We start from the raw sequence: 25,898 nt of genomic DNA, 5'->3' as shown, positions 1-25,898 counted from the left end.
TGACACAGCCCATAATGGCAGAGAAATTGGACACTCTATCAGTAAAGCCATTTGTCCAATGTCTCATTCTGAATCCTTTTCTGACAGTGTGATGTGAAAGTTAGCACTTTGTTTTCCCTATTGTTTGGGCAATAGTGACTAACCTGGACTCTGCTCTATTCTTTCCTAGCTTGTCACATGAAGAAGCCACAGGTGTTCACCCCTTGTTTGGACATGGAGAATGCAAATGGCCGGGTTGTGAAGCTCTCTGTGATGATGTAGGACAGTTTCTAAAGTAAGAATGGCTGGGGGTGGGGGAGGTGGGGGGTGGGGGGGGGGGGTCACTGAACTTCTGCCATCAGTCAAGTCTACCCTCTATCCCTTCCTCCGTGACTCTTCCTCCTCCCACTATTTTGAAGAATTGTGAATGACGGTTTGGGCTGCGACAGCTCAATTTTGGCATCGACAAACATGTCCAAAATAGAAAACAGACACTAAAACCTTTCTTCCCTCCTCTGTCTCTCAGGACACCAAAGTTCAAACTATAGTCCCACCCCAGTGACCCCCCACCCTCTCCTACTTCTGGTTCAGTCCTTGAATTGTTAGGTCACAATCCGACTTAACCCACCTCCCGCCCCTTACAGTCTCTCCGAGCTTCTTGCACACATATTCTCTGCACTCCCAACTTGTTCCTACAATTGGAGCCTCATCTTAAACAGCTGAGCTAGAATTTTAACGTTTTACTCCCATTCTCTGTGTCCCGCAACACCAGAGGTAATGGTTTTCCTCTATCGTTTTCCCTTAGCTAATACTTTAAATGCCTTAAACACCTCAAATAGGTCAACCCATTAAGCTCCCAAAGTCTACAGAATGCCTCGGTCCGTTTGGTTAACGTGTGGACGTAATTCAAAACCGTCGAGAAATAGCGTTGGGAAGAATTCAATTTTGCCATCAGCCGTAATAGTTCAGTTGGGAGATCGTGAGACTGAAGATCTCAAGATCCCTGGTTCAATCCTGGGTTTTGGCATATAGCCACACGCTGGCTTTCCTCGCTGACTGCGAAACTGCATTGTGTTTTGTGCCCTGTTTCTGTAGTGTGCTGGCTACCATGGGCTGGAATCTCCGGCCCCCCACACGTGTTTCTTGGCGGCGCATCATTCGCCGGCGGGGTGATTCTACATTCCTGCCGCTTGTCAATGGAATTTCCCATTGAAGCCACCCCAATCCGCCGGGAAACCCGCTGGTGGGGGTGCGCTGCCAGCGGGAAAAGAGAATCCCAACCACCGAGAATTCCGGCCCATGGTTGATTTGCACGCAAAAGGCCCTTGGTCCAAAACCGGGAAGGAACATTGTCAAAATCCATTCATTTAACTGTGAGGAAAGGTTAAAAGTCTAGCCTATGCAATGTATCCTCATAATTTAACCCTCTTAGACCCAAGGAAATATTTTAATCTCAAACTTGAAGAGGAATGGTTAAACTGGAAAGTTGTGAGCTGTCGTTGCATTACTTTAGGGAGAGAGCTTGCAATAGCTCTGGGTCTCTTTTATTTGTTATTTTTATTTATTAATTTTCAGCCAGTGGCCAACATTTTTTGCCCTTGAGAAACTGATAGTGAGCTTCCTTCTTGAACTGCTGCTATCCATGAGCTGTTGGGGAGGGAATTCCAACATTTTGACCCAGCAACAGTTAAGAAACAATGATAGATTTCCAAGTCAGGATGGTGTGTGACTTGTTGGGGGATTTCCAGGTGGGGTTCCCATGTATCTGCTGCCCTTGTCCTTCTAGATTGGTCGCAGGTTTGGAAGCTTCTGCCTGATTTGATTTTGATTTGATTTGATTTATTGTCACATGTACTGAAGTACAGTGAAAAGTATTTTTCTACGGCCAACAGAGAACATTGACAAATGGTACATCGACAAACAGTGATTGGTTCCAGTGCGGAACAAGGGGCCAAACAAAGCAAATACATGAGCAAGAGCAGCATAGGGCGTTGTGAATAGTGTTCTTACAGGGAACAGATCAGTCCGAGGGGAGTCGTTGAGGAGTCTTGTAGCTGTGGGTAAGAAGCTGTTCCTATGTCTGGATGTGCGGGTCTTCAGACTTCTGTACCTTCTGCCTGATGGAAGGGTCTGGAAGAAGGCAATGCCTGGGTGAGAGGGGTCTCTGATAATGCTCTCTGTCTTCCTGAGGCAGTGGGAGGTGTAGACAGAATCAATGTGGGGGTGGTAAGCTTGTGTGATGCGTTGGGCTGAGATCACCACAGTCTGCAGTTTCTTGCGATCTTGGACCGAGCAGTCGCCATACCAGGCTGTGATGCAACCGGATAGGATGCTCTCTATCGCGCATCTGTGGAAGTTTGTGAGAGTCGATGCAGACATGCCCAATTTCTTTAGCTTCCATAGGAAGTAGACACGTTTTTGGGATTTCTTGACTGTTGCATCATCGTGAGTGGACCAGGACAGACTGTTGGTGATGGTGACCCCCAGGAACTTAAAGCTGTCGACCATCTCCACTTCGGAGCCATTGATGCAGACAGGAGTGTGTGTCGTGCTGCGCTTCCTGAAGTCGATGATCAGTTCCTTGGTCTTTCCGACATTTAGAGAGAGGTTGTTTTCGGTACACTATGCAACCAAGTGATTTATCTCCCTTCTGCGGTCTGATTCGTCATTGTTTGAGATACGGCCCACCACAGTCGTATCATCCGCAAACTTATAGATTGAGTTGGAGTTAAATCTTGCCACACAGTCATGTGTGTATAGGGAGTACAGTAGAGCCTAAGGAGACTTGTTGAGTTGCTGTCGATGGTGCACACTACAGCAACTGTATGTCGGAGATGGAGGGAGTGTATGTTTAACCCTCTTTGGATCTCTTGAAGCCCAGAACGAAAAACTAGTAGAATTTGGGAAATGATTGTTCTGAACTGGTCTTGTGAATCTTAAGCTGGAACTCCAGTTCAGGGAAATACCAGTTATTCTTCTGGGACATAGATAAGCAGGAAATAGATTGGTAGTTTGCCGCTCCTATTTAGAGTCAAAGGTTCTGTGGTCAGGTTGTATTACAAGCCAGAATTCCTTTCAGCTGGGTAACCCAGAAGCATTGTGTGAGGTTGTAGTGTGGAGCACTATCGGACCAACGTGCTACACTGATGGACCCCTGTCCCATTATCAGTATGAGCTCCTGTGATACAACAGGAGCACTGTATAAACCAGTGTAAAATTCAGGGGGAAAGTCTAAAACAGTTATATGAGAGGAAGTCAAAGGATTCAGATAACTATGTGGGGAGGATCAAAGGATATAAACTTTCCAAAAATATTTTCACCATATAAGAATCATAGTGGTATTGTCACTGGCTAATGCTCTGGGGACCCGGGTTCGAACCCCAACCTGGCAGCTGGTGGAAGTTAAGTTCAATTAATACATCTGGATTTAAAAAAAAATTAATTCATGGGATATGGCCAGCATTTATTGCCCGTGCCTGAGGAGTCAACCACATCTGGATCTGGAGTCACAGGTAGGCCAGACTGGACATAAGTGACATTTCTGAACCAGATGTTTTTTTTTACGGCAATTGACAATATAGATTTTAATTCCAGATTTTTATTGAATTCAAATTGCACCGTCTCCATGGCACCCCATTCAAACCCAGGGGAACCCAGGGGCGAACCCCCCCCCCCCCCCCCCCCCCCCCCCCAGCGCCCCAACTCACCTTTAAGGGAGTCATCAGGCCTCCCTGCACCCCCAGGTCTGATCCCCGTCACAGGAAAAATGGCAGCCTGGCACCCTGCCAGTGCCACCTGGGCATATTGGCAATGCCAGACTGACACCTAGGTGGCACTGCCAGGGCGCCAGTGTCAAGGTGCCCAGAGTGTCACCCTGTCCAGAGGGCATGCTCCTGGGGCCTCCAATCCCCTGGGAGTGCCATTCCATCTGGTCCACATTTGTGGAGACCAGCACTGAATGGCGATCGCCCGAGATCTCCAAGGTGAAGGGGTTAGATCCCGTGCCTTGGGTAGATCGTGGGAATGCATATTTGAGTGAGGCTAGCTGTCTCGCTCTAAACCGATGATTTGCCAAAAAGTGATCGCACCCATAATGGGTGGGATTCACATCGCGAAGTCTCGCGAGAACGCATTAGATCTCGCGCGGCTTGACCAGCCAGGTAGATCCCAGAAGAGGGATTTACCGGCATCTACCGGTTGCGCTGCACTGCACCGCCTTTCAGGTGTGACCGCGGACGGTAGATCTCGCCCAGCGCTTCAGGTCGATGCCTTTAGTAATTTGAGGACGCAGGTGAAAATTTGAACATCAATTTACTTTAACTACGCACAGGTTCTGCATAAAGCAACATCTCGCTCCCAGTACAGTCCTTGCTGAGAGGACTAGTTTGTCTAGGCCCTGTTTTGGGCCAACTTTGATGTCAATGCATAACGAGCCCCAGGCGGGTGACCTCTGTCCCCTATCTGGGGAGCTCGTACTCCACGGGTCCCACGGCGAGATCAGTGATGGTTTCCTCCTGAGGGTTATAACAATATCCTTTCATCAGTTGCATGTTACATATGTTATAGTTTGGTCGGGTGAAATGAAGAGAGGTAGAAGGAGGTTTGTGTAGAGCAGAGACACTGGCATGGATCAGCTGGGCTGAATGTTTCTGTGCTGTGTTTTCTTTGTCATTCGATGTAACCTTCTATCTTCCAAAGCATTTACGTTTACTGATTTAACTTTACCCCTTTAATTTTTATTTTAAGATCTTAAACAAATAGTGGGGGAGGCAGCATTCAGACTGCATCCAAGTATTCTCCGAAGGACTCTCCACGCATCAAGCTGTTGTGTTTCTTCCATTAGCAGCATTGTTGAGTCAATCTTTTATAGCCTGGTGCATAATTGTGGAAGTTTATTCAGCCAATTAGCGGAGATGTGCAAACAGTCAATCTGTTAACAGTATCTCTACCAGTAAACGCTCTCAGGTACTGACCTCATTAGCGAAGTGATTTAGATAGACACAGGGGAGTGGTAATGGGGACACAGGTACCAAGGGAAACAATAATTGGATACAACCCGTAACTGAAATCCAGGCTTTTGCCTGCAGAAGCCTCCAGTGGTAAATGATTTACGGGATCTCACTCCTTCATGGAACGGGATGGGATTTTGAAATGATTCCCATCTTGATACTTCCTCACTTAACGCTTCATCTACCGAGACAGAGCTTTGAAGAAGCTAGTGTAGGGTAAGTGAGGGGAAACATTAAGTCACAGGAGTTGCTGGAATATTTCTTGAGAATTTTATGAATTTTGCTTTTTTAAATATAAAGTAAGCAAAATGCTGAATCAAAACTGGCAAAATGCTGGCAACCCACAGTGGGAGAGAGAGAGAGACAGACATGTTAATGTGACAAACTTGGAACTTTGTCAGAGTGGGGAGATAGTAAAATAAATCATTACAAACAGAAACAGATCAATAGTGAGTGAGGAAAAAGCAACACACACCCACACACACACATCATGTACACACCTATACACACCCACAGACACACACATATGCGGACCAACACACACCCAGATACACCCCCATACACATCACACACACACACCCATATACACACCAACACACACCCATATCAGACCAACACACACCCATATACACACCCACACACCCATATACACCCCCATACACATCACACACACACCCATATACACACCAACACACACACCAACACCACTCACATGCACCCATATACACACCAACATACCCCCCCACACACACACATCCAAACACAGACACACCCTTACAGACTCACACAGACTCACACAGACACACACACCAACACACACACATACAGCAACACACTCATATAAACCCCCATACATCCAACACACACCAACATATACACCCATACACACCAACACATATACACACACACATCAACACACAGCCAAACACCCGCACATACACCCATCCAAACATACATACACCCTCACCCCCTCACACCCACAAACCCTCACACCCATACACACACCCCGCCACCACACACACACACATACACCAGTATACACACACACACCAACATACACACGCATACACACACAAATACACACCAACACAGACACATACCCACACACACACCCATCCAAACATCCACACACCCTCACACCCACAGACACTCACACCCACAAATGCACTTCACATACACACACACAACACACAGACACAAACACACACATCCAAATTCACACCCTCACACCCACAGGCCCACACACACACACAACATACAGGCACACACACACACAACCATACCCCCACACACACACCAACCGCACACCCATACATACACCAACACACCCACATACACACCCATCCAAACATCCACAGACCCTCACACGCATCCCCCCCACACACACCAACACACACCCACACATACACACACAGAAACACACCCATACACGCACCGACACACATCCACACATGAATACTCCCACACACGTGCACACCCACACACACACCAACATATCCATACACACCAACACACCCATACACACACACTAACAAATACACACACACATAACCACACACACCCATCACTATAACCACACACACACCCTACACCCACACACACCTCCAAGTGCATATTCCCACACAGTCAAACACACCTACATGTACACACAAACACATCCACAATCATACCCACACATTCGCATGCATACACACACATGTACACAAATATTCACGTGCACCCATTTACGCACACTCACATGCATGCACACACACACCCTCACATCCATGCACTCACCTCCACAAACCCACTCACTCACATACATCTTCACATAGATACTCACACTTTTACACATACACATACCACCTACACAATCTTACCGACTCACACACTCACACACCTGAATTTACATCCACACACACACCTGCTTACACACATGCCTACACACGTGCGCCTACATACACATCTACCAACACACACAATTACATCCACACGCACACTCACACACATACCTACATTCACAACCACACACATGCCGACGCACATATCTAATGTGCAGTTCCATACGTACCTACATACATGAACACACACATACACTCCTACACCCAGTTATACCTCTGCACAGCTACATGGGCACCCATACACTCCCACATCCACACTCCCACACACATACACACCCACACTCAGACACCCCCCCACACTCACACATACCTGCAGGTAAGAGCTGGGCTAAACTTGGTGGGTTTGTTTGGGTAATCAGGGTACCCCTTTGGATCTGGTCCCAGGACCTTGGAGACAGGTAAGGCACTGTTTGGGAGAGGAAAAGCACTTTTTGGGATTGTTAAAAGTAAACATGATTGTGTGTAAAAAGTGACTCACAAAAACTGTCAGAGCTGTCAAAGAACTGTCAAAGAATACTAGGTGAGAGAAGGCGGAGAGGAGATTGATAGAGGTATTTGAGATCCTGAGGGGCATGGGCAGGTTAAATAATGAGAAACTGTTCGCACTGAAGAGATCACCAAGACCTAAAGGGCACAGATACAAAATAATTGGCAAATGGAGTAAAAATGATGTGAGAAAAATAAAGATTCACCCAGAAAGCGATTGGAGTCTGGAACAGACTTCCCGAGAGGGTGATGCAGGCAGGTTTGTTTGAGATATTCAAATGCAAATTGGATTACTATCTGAAAAGAATGTGCAAGGCAGGGGAGTGGGATTAGGTAGAATGCTCCTTCAGAGAGCCAGTACAGACTTGATGGGCTGAATGTCCTCCTTCTGCACTGTAAAGATACTGTGATTCTGTGAGTTGGCATGTAAGGGGTAAGGGCAAAGGGTGGTGGGTGGGAGACATGATTTGGAATGAGTTGGCATAGAAGCTATAAAGGGCCACGAGACATTCTCCTGTCTCTGTGTACCCAACTCCAGAGCAAACATTTGGACCGCATGCACTCACTCGCTGTCACACATTCACATATACACACTCACTCTTACACACCCACTCTCACACACAGACTCAGTGATACACATTCATACTCCGGCACACACACATACCAAAACACACACACTAACACATGAACTCATAACAACACACACTCACTTACACATACTCGCCCACACACAAATACACATTCCCACACTCACACTGTCTCACTAACACTCAGATTAACACTCTCACACTAACACTCCCACATTCACACACTTACATCCACACACTCTCACACTAACACACTCGCACACACTCTCACACTAACACATTAACACTCTCATATCCACACATTCTCACACTAACACACTTAACACCCTTACACCAGCATGCACATTCTCACATTCACGCACTCTCAAACCTGCACAGCGTCACAATCAAACCCACGCACTAATGTTCTGACACCCACACTCACAAATTCACACTCTCACACTCAAACTCTCACATTTTACACTAACACACTTACACATTCACACTCTGAAACTAACACTCTCACTCCCACTCACTCACACACTAATACTCACACCCACACACTCACGCTAACACTCTCACATTCACTCACATGCTCACACACTAACACAATCTCACACTCTCTCATTACCCCATACTTAACAATAACACTCTCACACACTCTCATTCACACATTCTAACACTCACTCTCACATTCGCACTCTGTTTGACACCCCCCACATTACCACACTCTCGCACTCATACTCTTACACTAACACACCCTCACACACTCACTCTCACAATCGTACTCACACTAACACACTCACTCTCACCCACTCTCACACTGTCACATTCTCATACTAACACACTAACATACGATCGCACTTACACTCACACTATCACACTCATACTAATACACCAACACACTCACACCTCACACTAATGTGCTCTCACACTAATGCACTCTCACACTCACCCTCACACTAACACACTCACACTCACTCACACACTCTTCCCACTTGCACCCTTACACTGACAGACTCACATTCTCACATTAACACACTCTCTCACAAACTCTCACACTAACATTCTCATACTCTTACACTCACGCACTGAAACACTCACACACAAAGACACACACACTCAGCCAATGGGTGGGCTTTAACAGTTAATGGTTCCCCGCTGGCCAGATGGGGGTGGGGAGGTGGTGTTGTGGGCGGCTTTTAATCAGGAAGAAAGGAGGTGGCTGAGGACCCCACTGCCTTTCCCGCCTCTGCGCAATTAAGGCTGGGGAAGGAAGCTCATCGACCGCCTTCCTGTCCTGATGCCCATTAAGGGGTAGTTAGTGGTTAGAGCTCCCTGAAGGACTTCATCCCATTGCTGCTGGTATTCACCCTGCAACAGGTGGGCAAGTCGCCATGTGGGGAGCTTGAAAATCAACTTCTGTTGGGAGAGCTTGTGGGTTTCCATGCAGAGTGGGCTGCAATTCCCTCATTTAAAGACACTCAGTAAGGGACCCTGCCTTGGAATGGGGGCTGAGAGGGGCCCCTGAGAGGCAACCCTTACTTCCAACCCCCTGCTGGCCAGTGACCCCCCCATGACCCCCCCATGACCCCCCCATGACCCCCCCCAATGACACCCTGCCATGACCCCCCCATGACCCCCCCACCCCGTGACCCCCCACCCCGTGACCCCCCCACCCCGTGTCCCCCCCACCCCGTGACCCCCCCATGACCCCCCATGTGACCCCCCACGTGACCCCCCCACGTGACCCCCCCACGTGACCCTCCCCCACGTGACCCCCCACATGACCCCCCCCACATGACCCCCCCCACCCATGTCCCCCCCACCCATGACCCCCCCCACCCATGACCCCCCCACCCATGACCACCCCCACCCATGACCCCCCCACCCATGACCCCCCCCACCCATGAACCCCCCTCACCCATGACCCCCCCATGACCCCCCCATGACACCCCCCCATGACACCCCCCCCATGACAGCCCCCCCCATGACACCCCCCCCATGACACTCCCCCCCCATGACACCCCCCCCCATGACACCCCCCCCCATGACACCCCCCCCATGACACCCCCCCCATGACACCCCCCCATGACACCCCCCACCCCCATGACACCCCCCCATGACACCTCCCCCATGACACCCCCCCATGACACCCCCCCCATGACACCCCCCCCCATGACACCCCCCCCATGACACCCCCCCCATGACACCCCCCCATGACACCCCCCCCATGACACCCCCCCCCCATGACACCCTCCCCCCCATGACACCCTCCCCCCCATGACACCCTCCCCCCCCCCATGACACCCTCCCCCCCATGTCACCCTCCCCCCCCATGACACCCTCCCCCCCCATGACACCCTCCCCCCCCCATGACACCCTCCCCCCCATGACACCCTCCCCCCCCCCATGACACCCTCCCCCCCCCATGACACCCTCCCCCCCCCCATGACACCCTCCCCCCCCCATGACACCCTCCCCCCCCCATGACACCCTCCCCCCCCCCCATGACACCCTCTCCCCCCCCCCATGACACCCTCCCCCCCCCCCCATGACACCCTCCCCCCCCCCCCCCAATGACACCCCATGACCCCCAACGCACTATCTCTGGGTCAAGGTTCCCTCACTGACACATGACCCCTGGGAGATGCCAGCCTCTGATTGGTCGGAAGCTCTTGGGGGCGTGGGCTTTCCAAACCTTAGTCATAAATGCCAGGGAAGGCCCTTTGCTGGTCAGTTTAGTGCTTGATGGACACTTATTCCTCCCTAAGCTGTGATGAGGCGGGGTTTGTGACAGGCAGCGGGCGGGACCTCTGTAAGCAACATTAACTGTTGTCCATTGTCATTGTCTTTCTTTCTGCAGTTTGTATTGGCAGCAACGTTTTATATCGTAAGAACACCCTAGCACTCAGCTGCTGTACTCTGTCAGTTGCTGGTAACCATGTGGTTTTTGAAAATGGTTCTTTGGAAAGTAAGAATTATTGAATGAAGATAAAGCAGGGCCTATGTAGTTCACTTTCCAGAAATCATTCTATTGCATAGAAATTAACACCAGGGGCCCCACCAACTGATGAATCAGACATCGGGTTGCAGGCAATTAGAAAAGAGCATTCAGATTGGGTTTAGCAACACGGCAGAGTGTGTCTTGGCCTCACTGTGTTGTACACACTGTAGTAGTCGCATGATGCAATGATAATAGAGTTAGTGATAAATCACAGTGATCAATTTCCATCAATGGGTCTCCAACAGACGCAGACATGAGGTGAGCAACACCCCCAGTGGTGGAGACCTTTGGGAATCATGGGCTCAGCTGTTCCCCCGAGCCCGTTACACTCACTATACGCCATGTCTCAAAATACTGAGATAATGGATCTGAAATTGTTATTCACTGAAAGAAATCTGTCGAATTTTCAGCAGAATAAGCCAACACTAATTAGCGCCGCCATCTTGGTCAAGAGCCTGTTCCTTAGGTCAACTACTCGCTAACTGAAATATTGGCCAGAATTCTCTGTCCGTTCGCTGGCGGAGGGACTCCCTGTTGCAGCCTCTGGTTAACTTTACCTGGTGATATGACGCAGTGAGGCCGAGACATTCAGATTCACCCGATATACTCTGCCATCTTGCTAAACCCAATTGCCTGTAGTCCACTGCCTGATTCATTGGTTGCTGGGGCTCCTGGCGTTAATTTCTGTGCAACCTTAAAAGATTGACTTTCTGAAAACTGCGTTTACATCGTTTAAGTTCTTACTGAAGGATTGTCAACTGACTCCCACTGACTTTGTAGCAGGTTTGCCGAATTGGATTAGATTGGGAGCAGGGTTTTGTAACAAATGTCACACACATATAGGAATTCCTGGGGCAGCACAGTGGCGCAGTGGTTAGCACTGCTGCCTCACAGCGCCAAAGACCCGGGTTCGATCCCGGCCCCGGGTCACTGTCCGTGTGGAGTTTCCACATTCTCCCCGTGTCTGCTCCCACAGCCCAAAAAGATGTGCCGGGTCGGTGAATTACCCGTGCTAAATTGCCCCTTAATGGAAAAAAGAATTGGATACTCTAAATTTATATTTAAAAAAATAAATTCCAAACGAAAGGGGGGAGGATTTCTGGGAATTGGGAGGGAAGGGCAGGTTATTTTTTTTTTAAATGCAATCAGACTGTTGGCCATTAGAATTCAAGTTGTATGTTTGGCCTGAGTTTATTGTTTTTGAATTCCTTTCTTTAAGATCCCTCCATAGCCTTGGCCTTCCCTATCTCTGTAACCTTCTCCAACACAACAACCCTCCGAGATCTCTGCACTTCTCCAGTTCTGGACTCTTGAGCATCCCTGACTTTAATCGCTCCACCGTTTGCGGCATCAGTCAGCTGCCTGGGCCTGAGCTCAGGAATCCCCTCCCTAAACCTCTCAAAGCCCCTTCGCCCCCTTTAAGATGCTCCTTAAAACATATCAGGTAGACCACGTTTAATCTTTCATCGCTGGAGACTCCAGGCCAACCCTGGGCTGATCAGATGAGGCGTGAAGTGCACTATTTATACCCAGTAGAGGTTCATTGTAGCTGATTAAATTACGCATTTAAAGTGGTTATGGAGAGGAAAATGTATAAAATAGAAAATGAACCTTTCGAGTTACTCTGAAATGGCTTAGAGAAGATGAAGAGAATAATTCTGTCAGCTCCTGAAGAGGGAGCAATGGTTGGCCATGAAGAATCTGTGCAGAGAGGTTGTATTAGAGACTCCTCTGGATCAGTGGTTTGCACTGCTGCCTCACAGCGGCAGGGACCCGGGTTCGATTCTGGCCTCGGGTGACTGTGCAGAGTTGCACATTCTCCCCGTGTCTGCGTGGGTCTCCTCCGGGTGCTCCCGTTTCCTCCCACAGTCCAAAAATTTGCAGGTTAGGTGTATTGGCCATGATAAATTGCCCCTTAGTGCCCAAACATCTGTAAGTCAGGGCGTGCAGGGGAGGGGGAGGGGGAGGGGGGGGGGGGGCACGACTATGTGCGTGCTTATTCGGCAGGTTGGTGCAGACTCGATGGGCTGAATGGCCTCCTTCTGCACTGTAGGGACTCTATGGATTCCAACTCCCAGGTGCCAGTCCAATGTCCGATTTCAGTCAACGCAGGAAGAACTCCAGGGACGATATCAGGGCGATGTTGCTGGGATCCAGCACAAAGAGACTTCTCCACAGATACCTTCTCCACCCCGTTCTGTCCGCTTGATTACTTGTGTTAGTTGTTTCAGTGAAGAATTCTCAGTAATTCACCAAGAGCTGAACGGCACTACCAGGGTTAAAAAGAGCAGCAAAAGTTAAGGCCTGTTGACTGAATGCTGGGGTCGAAAACATTGTTGGTTGCTGAGGAAAGGAAGGGTAAAGGAGGTGAGGGGATCTGTGTTGAGGGTTTTCAGAAAGAGTGTGTTAATAATGAGGCTGGAGTTTAGGTTGGTGAGAACGCAAGGAGGAACAGGAGGGGAAGAGGTAAATGAGCAGTCGCTGTTGCATGGTTGATAAATGAGTGAGAAAGGAGAGACAGGAGCGACTGAGGTGATTATAACTATGTACACACGTGAATTAACAGCCAGCTTACATCTTCCAACCTTTTGAATCAAATCAGATAGCCCAGAAAATGGCTGTTCAGCCCATCGTAAGCGAGCTAACTCCCTGAAAGTGCTGTCCAATTAGTACCACATGTCCCCCCCTCCTCCTTCTCCATAGTTATCTCAGCCGAATTCTGGATCTGTCCCAAAGATATTTCTGAAACCCCGTGTGTTCACAGCACAGCAGTGAGGCCACCCAGTGTCACTGGCCTGGGGCATTTGGCCTACAACAATAACGTACATTTATATAGCACCCGCTGCAGTAAAACATTCCACGCCCCTTCACAGAAGTATTACCGAAGAAAACTTTGGCACTCAACAATATAAGAAGATATTGGGAGTGAAGACCAAAGGCCTGTCCAAAGAGAAAGGTTAAGCGGGAATGATATAAGAGAGAGTGAAAGAGACAGAGTCATTGCAATGTTGGGACTGCGAGAATTGGGGAGGCACAAGAGGGCAGAATTGGAGGGCGCAGAGATCCCGAGGGGTTTAGGGGCAGTGGAGGCCAACGGTTCTACTCCTCCGGCTTAGGCCTTTGGCTGCACCTGGGCCTGAATGCTCTAAACGGCAGCTCGGCGATCCCACAGTGAGCGAAGGTCTGCCGGTGGGCAGAGCCATCGCTGGAGCTAAAGACATGGTTAATTTCTTCACCGACTGACTGGTTGAGCCCTGTCTAGTGAGCGGTGAGCCTCACAGCAACAGCGAGCAGCGCTGAGGGTCATACAAATTGTTTTCACGCTCCGTCGCCGGTTTACTTTAATTAGCTCATTTGCAATTAGATCCCTTTGTTGCTGGGATGGTAGAAAAGACATCAAAGGAGCGTGTTTGTGTGTTTGCCAACTCTCTGACACTTGAGAGGATTGAAAAATAACTAGGAGGTGATAAAAGGAGGCTGAGCTGAGGAAAGAAATGATGTAAACACACATTTATCTTTTCTTCTGACTAAAATGATTAGACAGTTACAAATAAAAGAAACTACAGCCAGACGCAGTTTGATAACCTAACCCTCTGTGTGCTTCACCTCAAATTGGCGGATAATTTACAGGAAGGCAGGAGATTTTTGTCAAGTAAAGGTATTAAGGGTAAATAAGGAAAATGTGTTCCCATTGGTGGAAGAGTTGATAAAGAGTGGCTAAGAAAGGCGGCTAAAGAGGTAGTGGCTGCATTGGTGGTTATAATTCAAAATTCTACAGATTCTGGAAAGTTTCCCGCAGATTGGAAAGTAGCAAATGAGGGAGGGAGAGAGAAAACGGAGAGCTGCAGACCTGTCAGTTTGATGTCCGTAAGTAGGAAACATGTTGGAATCTATTATGGAGGAAGTGAAATCTGGACACTTGGAAAATAATGATATGATTGGGCAGAGCTAACATGGATTTATGAAAAGGAAATCATGTCTGACAAACCTGTTTGAGTTTCCTGAGGGTATTCCTAATAGCATTGATAAAGGAGAACCTATGGATGTGGTGTATTTGGATTTTCAGAAGGCCTTTTGATAAGGTCCCACACCGGAAGTTAGTAAACATGGGATTCATTGGGAGTAATATACTTAGGGGCAGCGTGGTGGCGCAGTGGTTAGCACTGCTTCCTCATGGCGCTGAGGACCCAGGTTCGATCCCGGCCCCGGGTCACTGTCCGTGTGGAGTTTGCACATTCTGCCCATGCCTGCTTGGGTCTCACCCCCACAACCCAAAGATGTGCAGGGTAGGTGAATTGGCCACGCTAAATCACCCATAATTGGAAAAAAAAAGAATTGGATACTCTAAATTTATAATAAAACAATATGTACTGACAGGACTGACAATCGTTAACAGATAGAAAACAGAGAGTATCAATAAATGGCATTATCAGGATAGGAAGATGTTACAGGATCAGTGCTGCGGCACCAGCAGTTCACAATATTTATCAATGATTTGGATATGGGGACCAAATGTAATGGGCGGGATTCTCCGAGCCTCGCGGCGAAATCGCGCTCGGCGTGGGGGCGGAGAAAGGGCGTCATACCCACGATCGGGTACGATGCCACTCCCGCGAATCAGGCGCGCACAGTTGACGCGGCGCCAGTCGGGGGCCATTGAAAAAGGCCCCTGCGGCGATTCTCCAAAGTCAACTGGCTGAGTTCCCGCTGGCGTGCTTCTCTCGTGGTTCCACCCGGCAGGCACTCGGCGTGGCGGCTGCGGACCCAGTCGCCGGGGGGAGGGCGGGGACAGCCAGAGATCCAATCGGGGGCCACCGATCAGCGGGCGCACGCGATCTGGGGGGTGGCCTATGTTGTTAGTGCCGGTCCGCGGTGTGGGTGGGTCATGTCGCGCTGCGCGGCCAACCAAGACCGCCGCCGTGCGAATGCGCGGACCCCCGACCGGAGGTGCAGGGCCCCGTATCGACAGTTGGACCTGCGAGGACTACTCCGAGGCCCTGTTAGCCCCCTAGAAATCACAGAATCACCATGGACTTACTCCAGGTCGGTCCAGAGTGATTTGCACGCGTTTCTTCGTGGGTGTGGGGGCTGCCCCACAATGGGAAACCCCATTGACCAGCCGGTGTTACGGAGACTCCCGCCGGCCGATCGGGGCAGAAATGTGGCGGGGCGGGTAGGAGAATTTCGCCCGTGATTTGTGAGGAAGATACAAAGTGGCTTCAAGGATATTTGGACAGGCTGATTGAATGGGCAAGAACATGACAGATGCAATGTAATGTGGATAAGTGCGCCGTTATCCACTTTAGTAGAAAAAACAGAAAGACTGAATATTTCTTAAATGGTGAGAGATTGGGAAGTGTTGATGTCCAAAAGGATTTGGTGTCCTTGTTCATGAGTCCATAAGACCATAAGACATAGGAGCAGAATTAGGCCACTCGGCCCATCGAGTCTGCTCCATTATTCAATCATGGATGATATTTTTCTCATCCCCATTCTTCTGCCTTCTCCCCATAACCCGGATCCCCTTATTAATCAACAATCTCTCTATCTCTGTCTTAAAGACACTCAGTGATTTGGCCTCCACAGCCTTCTGCGGCAAAGAGTTCCACAGATTCACCACCCTCTGGCTGAAGAAATTCCTCCTCATCTTGTTTTAAAAGATTGTCCCTTTATTCTGAGATTGTGTCCTCTGCTTCTAGTTTTTCCTACAAGTGGAAACATCCTCTCCACATCCACTCTATCCAGGCCTCGCAGTATCCTGTAAGTTTCAATGAGATCCCCCCATATCCTCTAAACTCCAATGAATACAGACCAGAGTGCTCAACCGTTCCCATACGACAAGCTTTTCATTCCAGGGATCATTCTTGTGAACCTCCTCTGGACCCTTTCCAAGGCAGCATATCCTTCCTTAGATACGGGGCCCAAAACTGCTCACAATACTCCAAATGGGGTCTGACCAGAGCCTTATATAGCCTCAGGCGTACATCGCTGGTCTTGTATTCTAACCCTCTCGACATGAATGCTAACATTGCATTTGCCTTCCTAACTGCCGACTGAACCTGCACGTTAACCTTCCGAGAATCGTGAACAAGGACTCCTAAGTCCCTTTGTGCTTCTGATTTCCTAAGCATTTCCCCATTTAGAAAATAGTCTATGCCTCCATTTCTCCTTCCAAAGTGCATATCCTCACTATTTTCCACATTGTATTCCATCTGCCACTTCTTTGCCCACTCTCCTAGCCTGTCCAAGTCCTTCTGCAGCCCCCTTGCTTCCTCAATACTACCTGTCCCTCTACAGATCTTTGTATCATCTGCAAACTTAGCAACAGTGCCTTCAGTTCCTTCTTCCAGATCATTAATGTATATTGTGAAAAGGTGTGGTCCCAGCACAGACCCTTGAGGCACACCACTAGTCACTGGCTGCCATCCTGAAAAATACCCCTTTATCCCCCCCTCTCTGCCTTCTGCCAGTCAGCCAATCCTCTATCCATGCCAGGATCTTACCCTTAACACATGGGCTCTTAACTTATTTAACAGTCTCCTCTGCGGCACCTTGTCAAAGGCCTTCTGGAAATCTAAATAAATCATTTCCACTGGTTCTCCTTTGTCTAACTTCCTTGTTACTTCCTCAAAGAACCCTAACAGATTTGTCAGACATGACCTCCCCTTGACGAAGCCGTGCAGACTCAGTCCTATTTTACCATGCACTTCCACGTACTCCGCAATCTCATCTTTAATAATGGACTCTAAAATCTTACCAATGACCGAAGTCAGGCTAACCGGCCTATAATTTTCCCGTCTTCTGCCTCCCTCCCTTCTTAGACAGGGGTGTTACATTAGCCACTTTCCAGTCCTCTGGGACCTTTCCTGCCTCCAGTGATTCCTCAAAGATCACTACCAATGCCTCCACAATCTCCTCAGCTATCTCTTTTCGAACCCTAGGGTGTGGTCCAGCCAATCCAGGTGATTTATCCACCTTCAGACCTTTCAGTTTCCTCAGAACCTTCTCCTTAATGATGGTCACTGCACTCACCTCTGCCCCCTGATTCTCGTGGAGCTCCGGCATCCCACTGGTGTCTTCCACCGTGAAGACTGATGCAAAGTAACTATTCAGTTCCTCTGCCATTTCTTTGTTTCCTATTATTACTTCTCCAGCCACATTTTCCAATGGTCCAATGTCTATTTGTGCCTCTCTCTTACCTTTTATATATCACTGAAAGCAGGTGCAGCAAGCAATTAGGAAGGCAAACAGAATGTTGGCCTTTTTGATAACAGGAGTAAAGATGTCTTGCTGCAATTGTATCGAGCATTGGTGAGACTGCAGCTGGAGTATTGTGTCACAGTCTTGGTCTCCTTACGTAAGGGAGGATGGACTTGCCATAGCGGGAGTATATTGGAGGTTCATCAGCCTAATACCTGGGACGGCGGGATCGGCTTATGAGGAGAGATTGAGGAGACTGGGCCTGTAGTCTCTAGAGTTTTAATAAATTTCAGGAGATCCGATTGAAACTTACAAAATTCTTACAGGGCTCAATAGAGTAGATGCAGATAGGGGGCGGGATTCTCTCAGCGCACGCCGGGCCAGAGAATCGCTGGGCCGGGCGCAGATTGCGCGACGCCACCTCGACGCTGGTCCGCCGATTCTCCAGCGAGCAGACATTGGTGCCGGCGCTGTTGGCGCGGCGCCGGTCGGAGGCCGCTCTACGCGGCCCCCCCCCGGCGATTCTGCGCCCAGGATGGGACGAGCGGGCGCACAAAAAATTTGAGTCCCGCCGGCGCCGTCCACGTGTGGTCTTACCGGGTGGGACCTCGGCGTGCATGCATCCAAGGGTGGCCTGGTTGGGGGGGGGGGGGGGGGGGGGGTGAGAGGGGCTCCGACCCTGTGGGGGGCCTCCACTGTGGTCTGGCCCGCGATCGGGGATCACCGATCGGTGGGCCGGCCTCTCGGGCTGGGGGCCTCTTTTGCTCCACGCCAGCCCCTGTAGCCCTACGCCATGTTGCACGGGGCCGGTGTGGAGAGGGGAGACACTGCGCATGCGCGCATTAGCGCCGGTCGGAGTGCGCATGCACAGACCCGCAGCGCCCATTTGACGCCGGCATTGGCAGCTGGAGCGGCGTGGGTCGTGAAATGCGACGGCGTTTACGACGGCGTCATCACTTAGCCTCAGGATAAGAGAATCCCACCCAGGATGTTTCTCCTGGCTGATGGGTCGAGAACCGGAGGACACAGTGACAGAATAAGGTGCAGGCCATTTAGGACTGAGATGAGGAGGAATTTCTTCACTCAGAGGATGGTGAATATTTGGAATTCTCTACCCAAGAGGGCTGTGGAAGGTCAATCATTGAGCATGTTCAAGACAGGGATCGATAGATTCCTGGATACTAATGACATGAAGGGATATGGGAAAAGTGGGGAAAAGTAGCATTGAGGTAGATGATCAGCACAATCTGTTTGAATGGTGGTTCAGACTTGATGGGCCGAATGGCCTACTCCAGTTCATATTTCCTATGTTCTTATGTAACCAGAGGATATGCATTTGAAGGAGCGGCAAAATAGGCAAACGGGACATAAGAAAAACATTTTTACACAGTGAGTGGTTAGGATGCGGAAAGCACTGCTTGTTCAAACATGGCTTGCAGAAGGAAATTGAATCACTTTCTGAAGCAAAACTATTTACAGGGCCACAGAGAAATGGTGGGGGAATTGAGGAAGGTGAGGTGTCAAAGAGAGAGCCAGTCTATGGTTCTATATTTCTGGGGTTACAGACAGGCAGGTAGATGGGTTTAAAGTACAGATCAGGCATAAGCTAATTGGATGGCAGAACAGGCTGGAAGGGCTGAATAGATTCCTCCCCTTCATGTCTTCCTAAGACTGAGGTGTCATAATATGCACCCATGCACATCATGAGGTAAAAGCAGGCAGTGACAGACACCCAGGTGAGCCAATCAACATACAGGACAGAACACAACCAATCACCAGACAAAACACCAGAGGGGGGCTTCTAACTATAAAACACACGAGGCATCAGCACTCCGCCTCTTTCCACTGGTGACAACTGTAGTGACAGTCAGGGTGTATATATCAGTCAGCACCTTCAACACGTGGATCAGAGCTAGCCTGGTCTAGTAAGTTAGAGTTAGTACACTTAGAGTAGTAGAGAGTCAACTCACAGCCAGCTGTGTGCATTGTTTCAGAAGTTCAATAAGTCGTATTGAACCAACGCCTACGTTTGGTGTATGCTTTACAGTTCATCTGCATCCTGTTGCAGTCCGTGTTACCCCAGGGTGAATAACACAACATGAGGAAGGTGAGTCAGATAATTGTGAGGGATGAGCTGGAGTAGGAACTGGCGCACTGAGTTTTGATTGCAACTAGGAGGGAGGTGGGGAGAGAAGTAAGTGTACAGATTGGAAGTTAAGAAGAAACAGATACAAGGTGAGAAAGTAGATGGCAATGTTCAGAAAATCAAGTTGGTTGCTTGACAATCTAAGTTCTCACTATGGAGGGCTATAGATAGTGAGTGTAAACTGTGTGACACTGGGAGATCACACTTCAGCCCAATGCTGTCCCTCCTCATATCCAGATACAATTCACACCTTGATGCGACCATCAATTCACACGAGACGGAGAGTTGAAGTGAACAGTGGTTTTAACCAGCTAGAACTGTGCCTGCCTGCGACTGCTCTGTACTGAGTGCCGCCTACAGGCTGCAGATCTATATACTTCCTCCGAGGGGGTGGAGCAATAGGCGGAGCCCACAAGGGCATCAACATAATACAATACAATACAATGGAGAATGGTAGCAGTAATACATTCGCCACACACCTTCCAAAAGAGACCATTAGATCATTGTTCTTCGCTAATCCAGCTGCAGAATAGCCGATTGTCGCTGCCTTAATCCTGCCCTGATTGAGAGTAACTGACTCCAAATGAATCTGTCTGCTCCAACATCCAGGGGACAAGGGCAGCAGGCACATTGGAACACCACCATCTCCAAGTTCCCCTCCCAGCCACTCACCGTCCCGATTTGGAAATGTATCACCGTTCCTTCACTGGAACTCCCTCCCTAACAGCATTGTGAGTGTGCCTCCACCACAGAGACTGCGGCGGTTCAAGGAGTTTTTCACCACCACTTTCTGAAGGGCAGTTAGGGACTGAAAATAATTCCTGTCCTTGCTAGCAATGCCCACATCCGTGAATTAAGAAAAGGACTGAGATTTGTCGGCTGTCTGACTCAGTAGAACATTGGGCAGTGCAGTGATCCATTGGACTACTGGTTACACTCATGTGAATTCTCATTTGAGGAGAGTTGGTCTGTAAAAAGCCCTTTTACATAAACTAGCGGGAATAGACGTAGAATATCTCTTCAAATCCTCACAGCTGATAGTGGAAAGGGCCAGGATATTCAGCCTTTCTCTGTTTCACTTCCAAATACACAGACTCATACACAGGCACAGAGAGACACACACATGCACGCACACACACAAAACTCCTGGTAGGACTGAGAATGCTGAGTCATCGTGGTGTGGTGTTGCTCTGGAGTACCGGGCTAGAACAGGGGTTGATTTCTCATGCTCCCAACAGACAGTGCTCTATTGTTCAACGTAATGGAATAAAGTCTCCATACTATGCACGGCAAAGGAGCTCTGCAATGTTGTTTGAGAGGAAGGGTGAGGTCATGCTTATTTGTTTTAATCATCAATCCTGAGCAGGAATGGAGGAAAGCTATCTGTTCCCCCGTGAATCTCAGATGAGATCATTGTTATGAAGTCACCGCTGTCGCAGATGGTGGGTGAGGGGGCGGGAGAAAGGATAGGGAAAGATTTTCGACAGAAATCCCACCGTGTTGCCCAAGCAATCAGCCAGTGTTCTGAAGGAAAACACAAATAAATTATCCTTGATGAAATGGGCCATCTCAAAACAGTTGCAAAATTTGACAGTGCAGGTCAGACACACTGTGAGTGGGAGTCCCACATCAGTCGATTATCAAATTCATACCAGATGTGACAGGATATTCCCGGGGATGGATTTTCCCTAGCCCTGAAAATAATCAGGACATAACAGGCATGGTAATTAGTTTGCCCTGTTTCTCTTCACTGTAAATGTTGCCCATAAATATCACGAGTAAATAACCCGCATCTCCCCCCAAAAATATATCAACAAGTATTATAATAAACAATTTAAAATAAAATATCTCCAGAAGACATTCAAGCAACTGTGCTCCGTGTGATAGGTGGCTTGAGAGCCAGACCTCAAACATGCTCTTGGGGAAACAAATTACAGCAGTGCGCTTTGTTTTATACCTTGGAGATATGGAGAGATGACACACCCGTTTCTAAGTGTGCAGGAGTTTTGTTTGCGGTGCATCTGAAATGTCATGCTTGACTAACAGCACACAGAACAAAGAATCAACAGACACACTCAGTCAAACACCAAACAACTGAACAATTGAATATTACATCTCTTCCCACTTGTAAAACTAAACGACCTTATTTTAAAAACCATCCTACACAACAAACGTATGTATATATTCATACACAGAACAAAAGGGATATGTTCAAGCATTGCGCCTTTTAAAAAAATTACCTAGCAGCTTGGGGAGCTGATAGTTCCCTGTTACTTTCTCCTTAGCAATGAGAGTCGGCTTGCAAATTAATTAGCACCCTTTCCCCCCCTGAAGTATAAATTGTTGGGAGTTTTTGAAATTTGGCATTCTTGTGTTTGTCCTGATCAGTATAAGACCAGCGCGCCCTTTTTCTCAGCAATAGAAAAGCTCTGTAATACTGAGCAACTCCTTATTTATTTCACAGTGACAATGCTCTTGGTAATTCCAAAACGGGTTCAGCCAAGGTCACGACTGAGCGCAAACACACCTTCATAAATAGAATTTGCTTCTAAAATAGTTTTCACAGACAAAAAAATTCAGAATATCTGTTGGAAATAAACTAATTTAAAGCTCATTCCATTATTGTTAAATCACTGGAGACAATCGGGTCAGTAATTCATTGAAACATTCTCCCAAATATGAACTGTAAACTCCAAATGTGGGAGCACAGTGGTTAGCACTGTTGCTTCACGGCGCCAGGGTCCCAGGTTCGATTCCCGGTTTGGGTCACTGTCTGTGCGGAGTCTGCACGCTCTCCCCGTGTGCGCGTGGGTTTCCTCCGGGTGCTCCGGTTTCCTCCCACAAGTCCCGAAAGACGTGCTTGTTCGGTGATTTGGACATTCTGAATTCTCCCTCAATGTGCCTGAACAGGCGCCAGACTGTGGTGATTAGGGGATTTTCACAGTAACTTAATTGCAGTGTTAATGTTAGCCTACTTGTGACATTAATACAGATTATTAACAATTATTATATAATGTGTTCCTGGCTTTGTCACATTTGTTTACCTTTAATGTGAAAGGGGAGCCTGCTTGGTCCTCACAATCTCACTTGAATCAAGTTCAAAGTGGAAGAGGGCAATGGGCATATCAGGTGCAGACTTCAGTCAGTTCCATTGGTGGCACTGTTGCTTCACAGCGCCAGGGTCCCAGGTTCGATTCCCGGCTTGGGTCACTGTCTGTGCGGAGTCTGCATGTTCTCCCCGTGTCTGCGTGGGTTTCCTCCGGGTGCTCCAGTTTCCTCCCGCAAGTCCTGAAAGACGTGCTGTTAGGTAATTTGGATGTTCTGAATTCTCCCTCTGTGTACCCGAACAGGCACCGGAATGTGACGACTAGGGACTTTCCACAGTTACTTCATTGCAGTGTTAATGTAAACCTACTTGTGACAATAAAGATTATTATTATTGTGCCATCTTCATCTTCATGAAAAAGAAATATCCAGCCTCGCAGATATAGGTCGCCATGAATGGCAATAGCAGCAAAATGCTGTTTTACTCAGCACTGGATACTCCTGAGAGATGCTACTCCAGAACGCTGACAGCCTCATGGGCTTTTGGCGTGTTTTTAATGTGGTATCACAGGTCAGGTACAGCAGTGCAGACTTTTAATTTGGAGTCAGCTGTAAGTTAATAACTGACTCTGGGGTCTCAACCTCAAAAGCACATTTTCACCCACCACATCTCTTCCAAAATCTGAAACTCCTCCTCTCATTGGCCAGCACTTCCTGCATATAACACACATGGGCTTTGCATCCTTATCTGCATTGGCACAATTGACAAAACCACACCTCAAGAATTCATCTTTCTACCGATTTGTTCCCGAATGAATTATCTTCTTCGTGAACCAGAGGCCCTGGAGCTCTGTACGGAGCTAACATTAGCACTGCTGTGCCTGCCCTGGACTCTCCTGAGCTGCTCTCTCCAGCAAATCCTGTAGTGAGATCCAGTCGAGTAGATACACTGCCCATTTGAGTCTCTGGCTGTCTCTTACTTTTAAGAAAATGATCCATCTACACAGTCCTCTTTCCAGCAGCTAGAAAATGGAAGCAACACTGCTGCATGATTTGGCGCCAAAAGCATATACATGGAGGGCCCTTGACGTCAAGTGTACATGCAGGGCACGTGATTTGCTCTCTGCTGCTGCTTCTGACCAGAAGACTGCACATAACCTCATTTCTTTTCATTTAAAAGGTGGCAGCAGCCACCATACTCAGTGTAAAAGCCCGTAGCGGCCATTGGGCACTTCTCCCATTGGGACCACCGCGGGAATTGCGCGGCCCATTGCACCCTCCAAACACCTGTCCGCAACCCACCTGCGAGACGCGACCCGCACTTGACAAACCCTGAGCTACACTGTCCCCATCAAACGTTCCCTGCCCAGAGTAAAGCTCCTTCCACTCAACCCAAAATATGGATCATATCCCTAACCATGGCAATGTGTCCCCTCCTGCACTAATGAGACTCAAGATCCACACCAGCCATACTGATGGTCACTCTGACTTCAATGACGATTTGTGTGTTTAATTCTGAATTATGCGTCATTCTGTAATATCGGTCTGTCACCGAGCTTGGATTCTTTCAATTGGCAGGAGTTCACCGGTCCACATCAGAATGAGACCAGGACTACTGAGGGGATGAATCAGGATTTCAATATTGAGCCGGCCTGGGATTTTTGACAGCTTCAGTTTTACCAATTCTTTTTCCTCATTGGAGTATTGACATTGTTATCGTGGGATCATAGAATGATAGATCACAGAGGAGGCCAGTGCACCCATTGTCTCGCTCTCGGTTCAAAGGTTGAGCTGGACGTGTATCAAGGAAACGCTCATTGTCCAGAGGACCCTTGCAGGCTCGGCACCTGAACAATTAAAACAGAAAAGGATGGGAGAGAGTATAAAGACCTCTTTTTATTTTGTTAACAGTCATCGCCGTACCTGCTGCCACTTCTGTGGCGAAATGTATGGATTCATTACTTGTATTCTCAAGTTATGATTTCTTCCTCCCTGCTAGGCACCTCAGCAACGAGCACGCGCTCGATGATCGCAGCACAGCCCAGTGTCGGGTTCAGATGCAAGTTGTACAACAACTTGAAATTCAGGTTGGTATATATATTTTTCACTCGGATCTTTCGCAAACCCCATGTCAAAGGGCAAACCTTGAACCATTCTGCCTTGCTCAAGGGAAAATGTACCTCATGGAATCATAAAAATTACAGAACAGGAGACCATTCGGCCCATCATGTCTGTCAAAATTAGTCCTTCACTTGGCGCTGCCTTGTCCAATCCCATTTCTCTGCCCTTACCCGCCCAGTGTCCTTGTATTTTTTTTCCTTGTGAATATTATTTCAGTTTCCTTCTAAAAATGTTCCAGTTTCTTCTTCAGTAGTTCCTTGTGATAAAACATCCCGTGTTCTAACCCTTTGTGCAAGGCATTCCTCTCAGCCCTCCTCTCATTCTCCCAGTGATAATCCTTTATCTGACCCCTTTTGTTCCTGTCTTGCTGTCCAGTGGCAGGAACCTCACAGAACATTCAAATAATTTAAAACATTTCCAACAATGAATTAGAGCGTCCCTTAATCGTCTCAGTTCCAT

General features: G+C 48.4%; 1 protein-coding gene and 1 non-coding gene across 6 annotated transcripts in view; both read left to right on the top strand.

Moving 5' to 3' along the window:
* The window catches only part of foxp4 (forkhead box P4), a 620,454-nt gene that overhangs the window by 518,282 nt on the left and 76,274 nt on the right, over positions 1-25,898 (top strand). For all 5 annotated transcript variants that reach the window (XM_072480228.1, XM_072480226.1, XM_072480225.1 and 2 more), the window contains 2 exons: positions 170-274; positions 25,318-25,405. In XM_072480228.1, the coding sequence (XP_072336329.1) occupies positions 170-274; positions 25,318-25,405 (193 nt within the window). The remainder of the gene's footprint in view (positions 1-169; positions 275-25,317; positions 25,406-25,898) is intronic.
* trnaf-gaa (transfer RNA phenylalanine (anticodon GAA)) lies at positions 934-1,006 on the top strand. Its single transcript has one exon. It is a non-coding gene; the product is annotated as a tRNA-Phe (tRNA).

The sequence above is a fragment of the Scyliorhinus torazame genome, chromosome 17, assembly GCF_047496885.1.
Source record: "Scyliorhinus torazame isolate Kashiwa2021f chromosome 17, sScyTor2.1, whole genome shotgun sequence".
Classification (NCBI taxonomy): Eukaryota; Metazoa; Chordata; class Chondrichthyes; order Carcharhiniformes; family Scyliorhinidae; genus Scyliorhinus; species Scyliorhinus torazame.
This window is presented reverse-complemented; position numbering and strand designations above follow the sequence as displayed.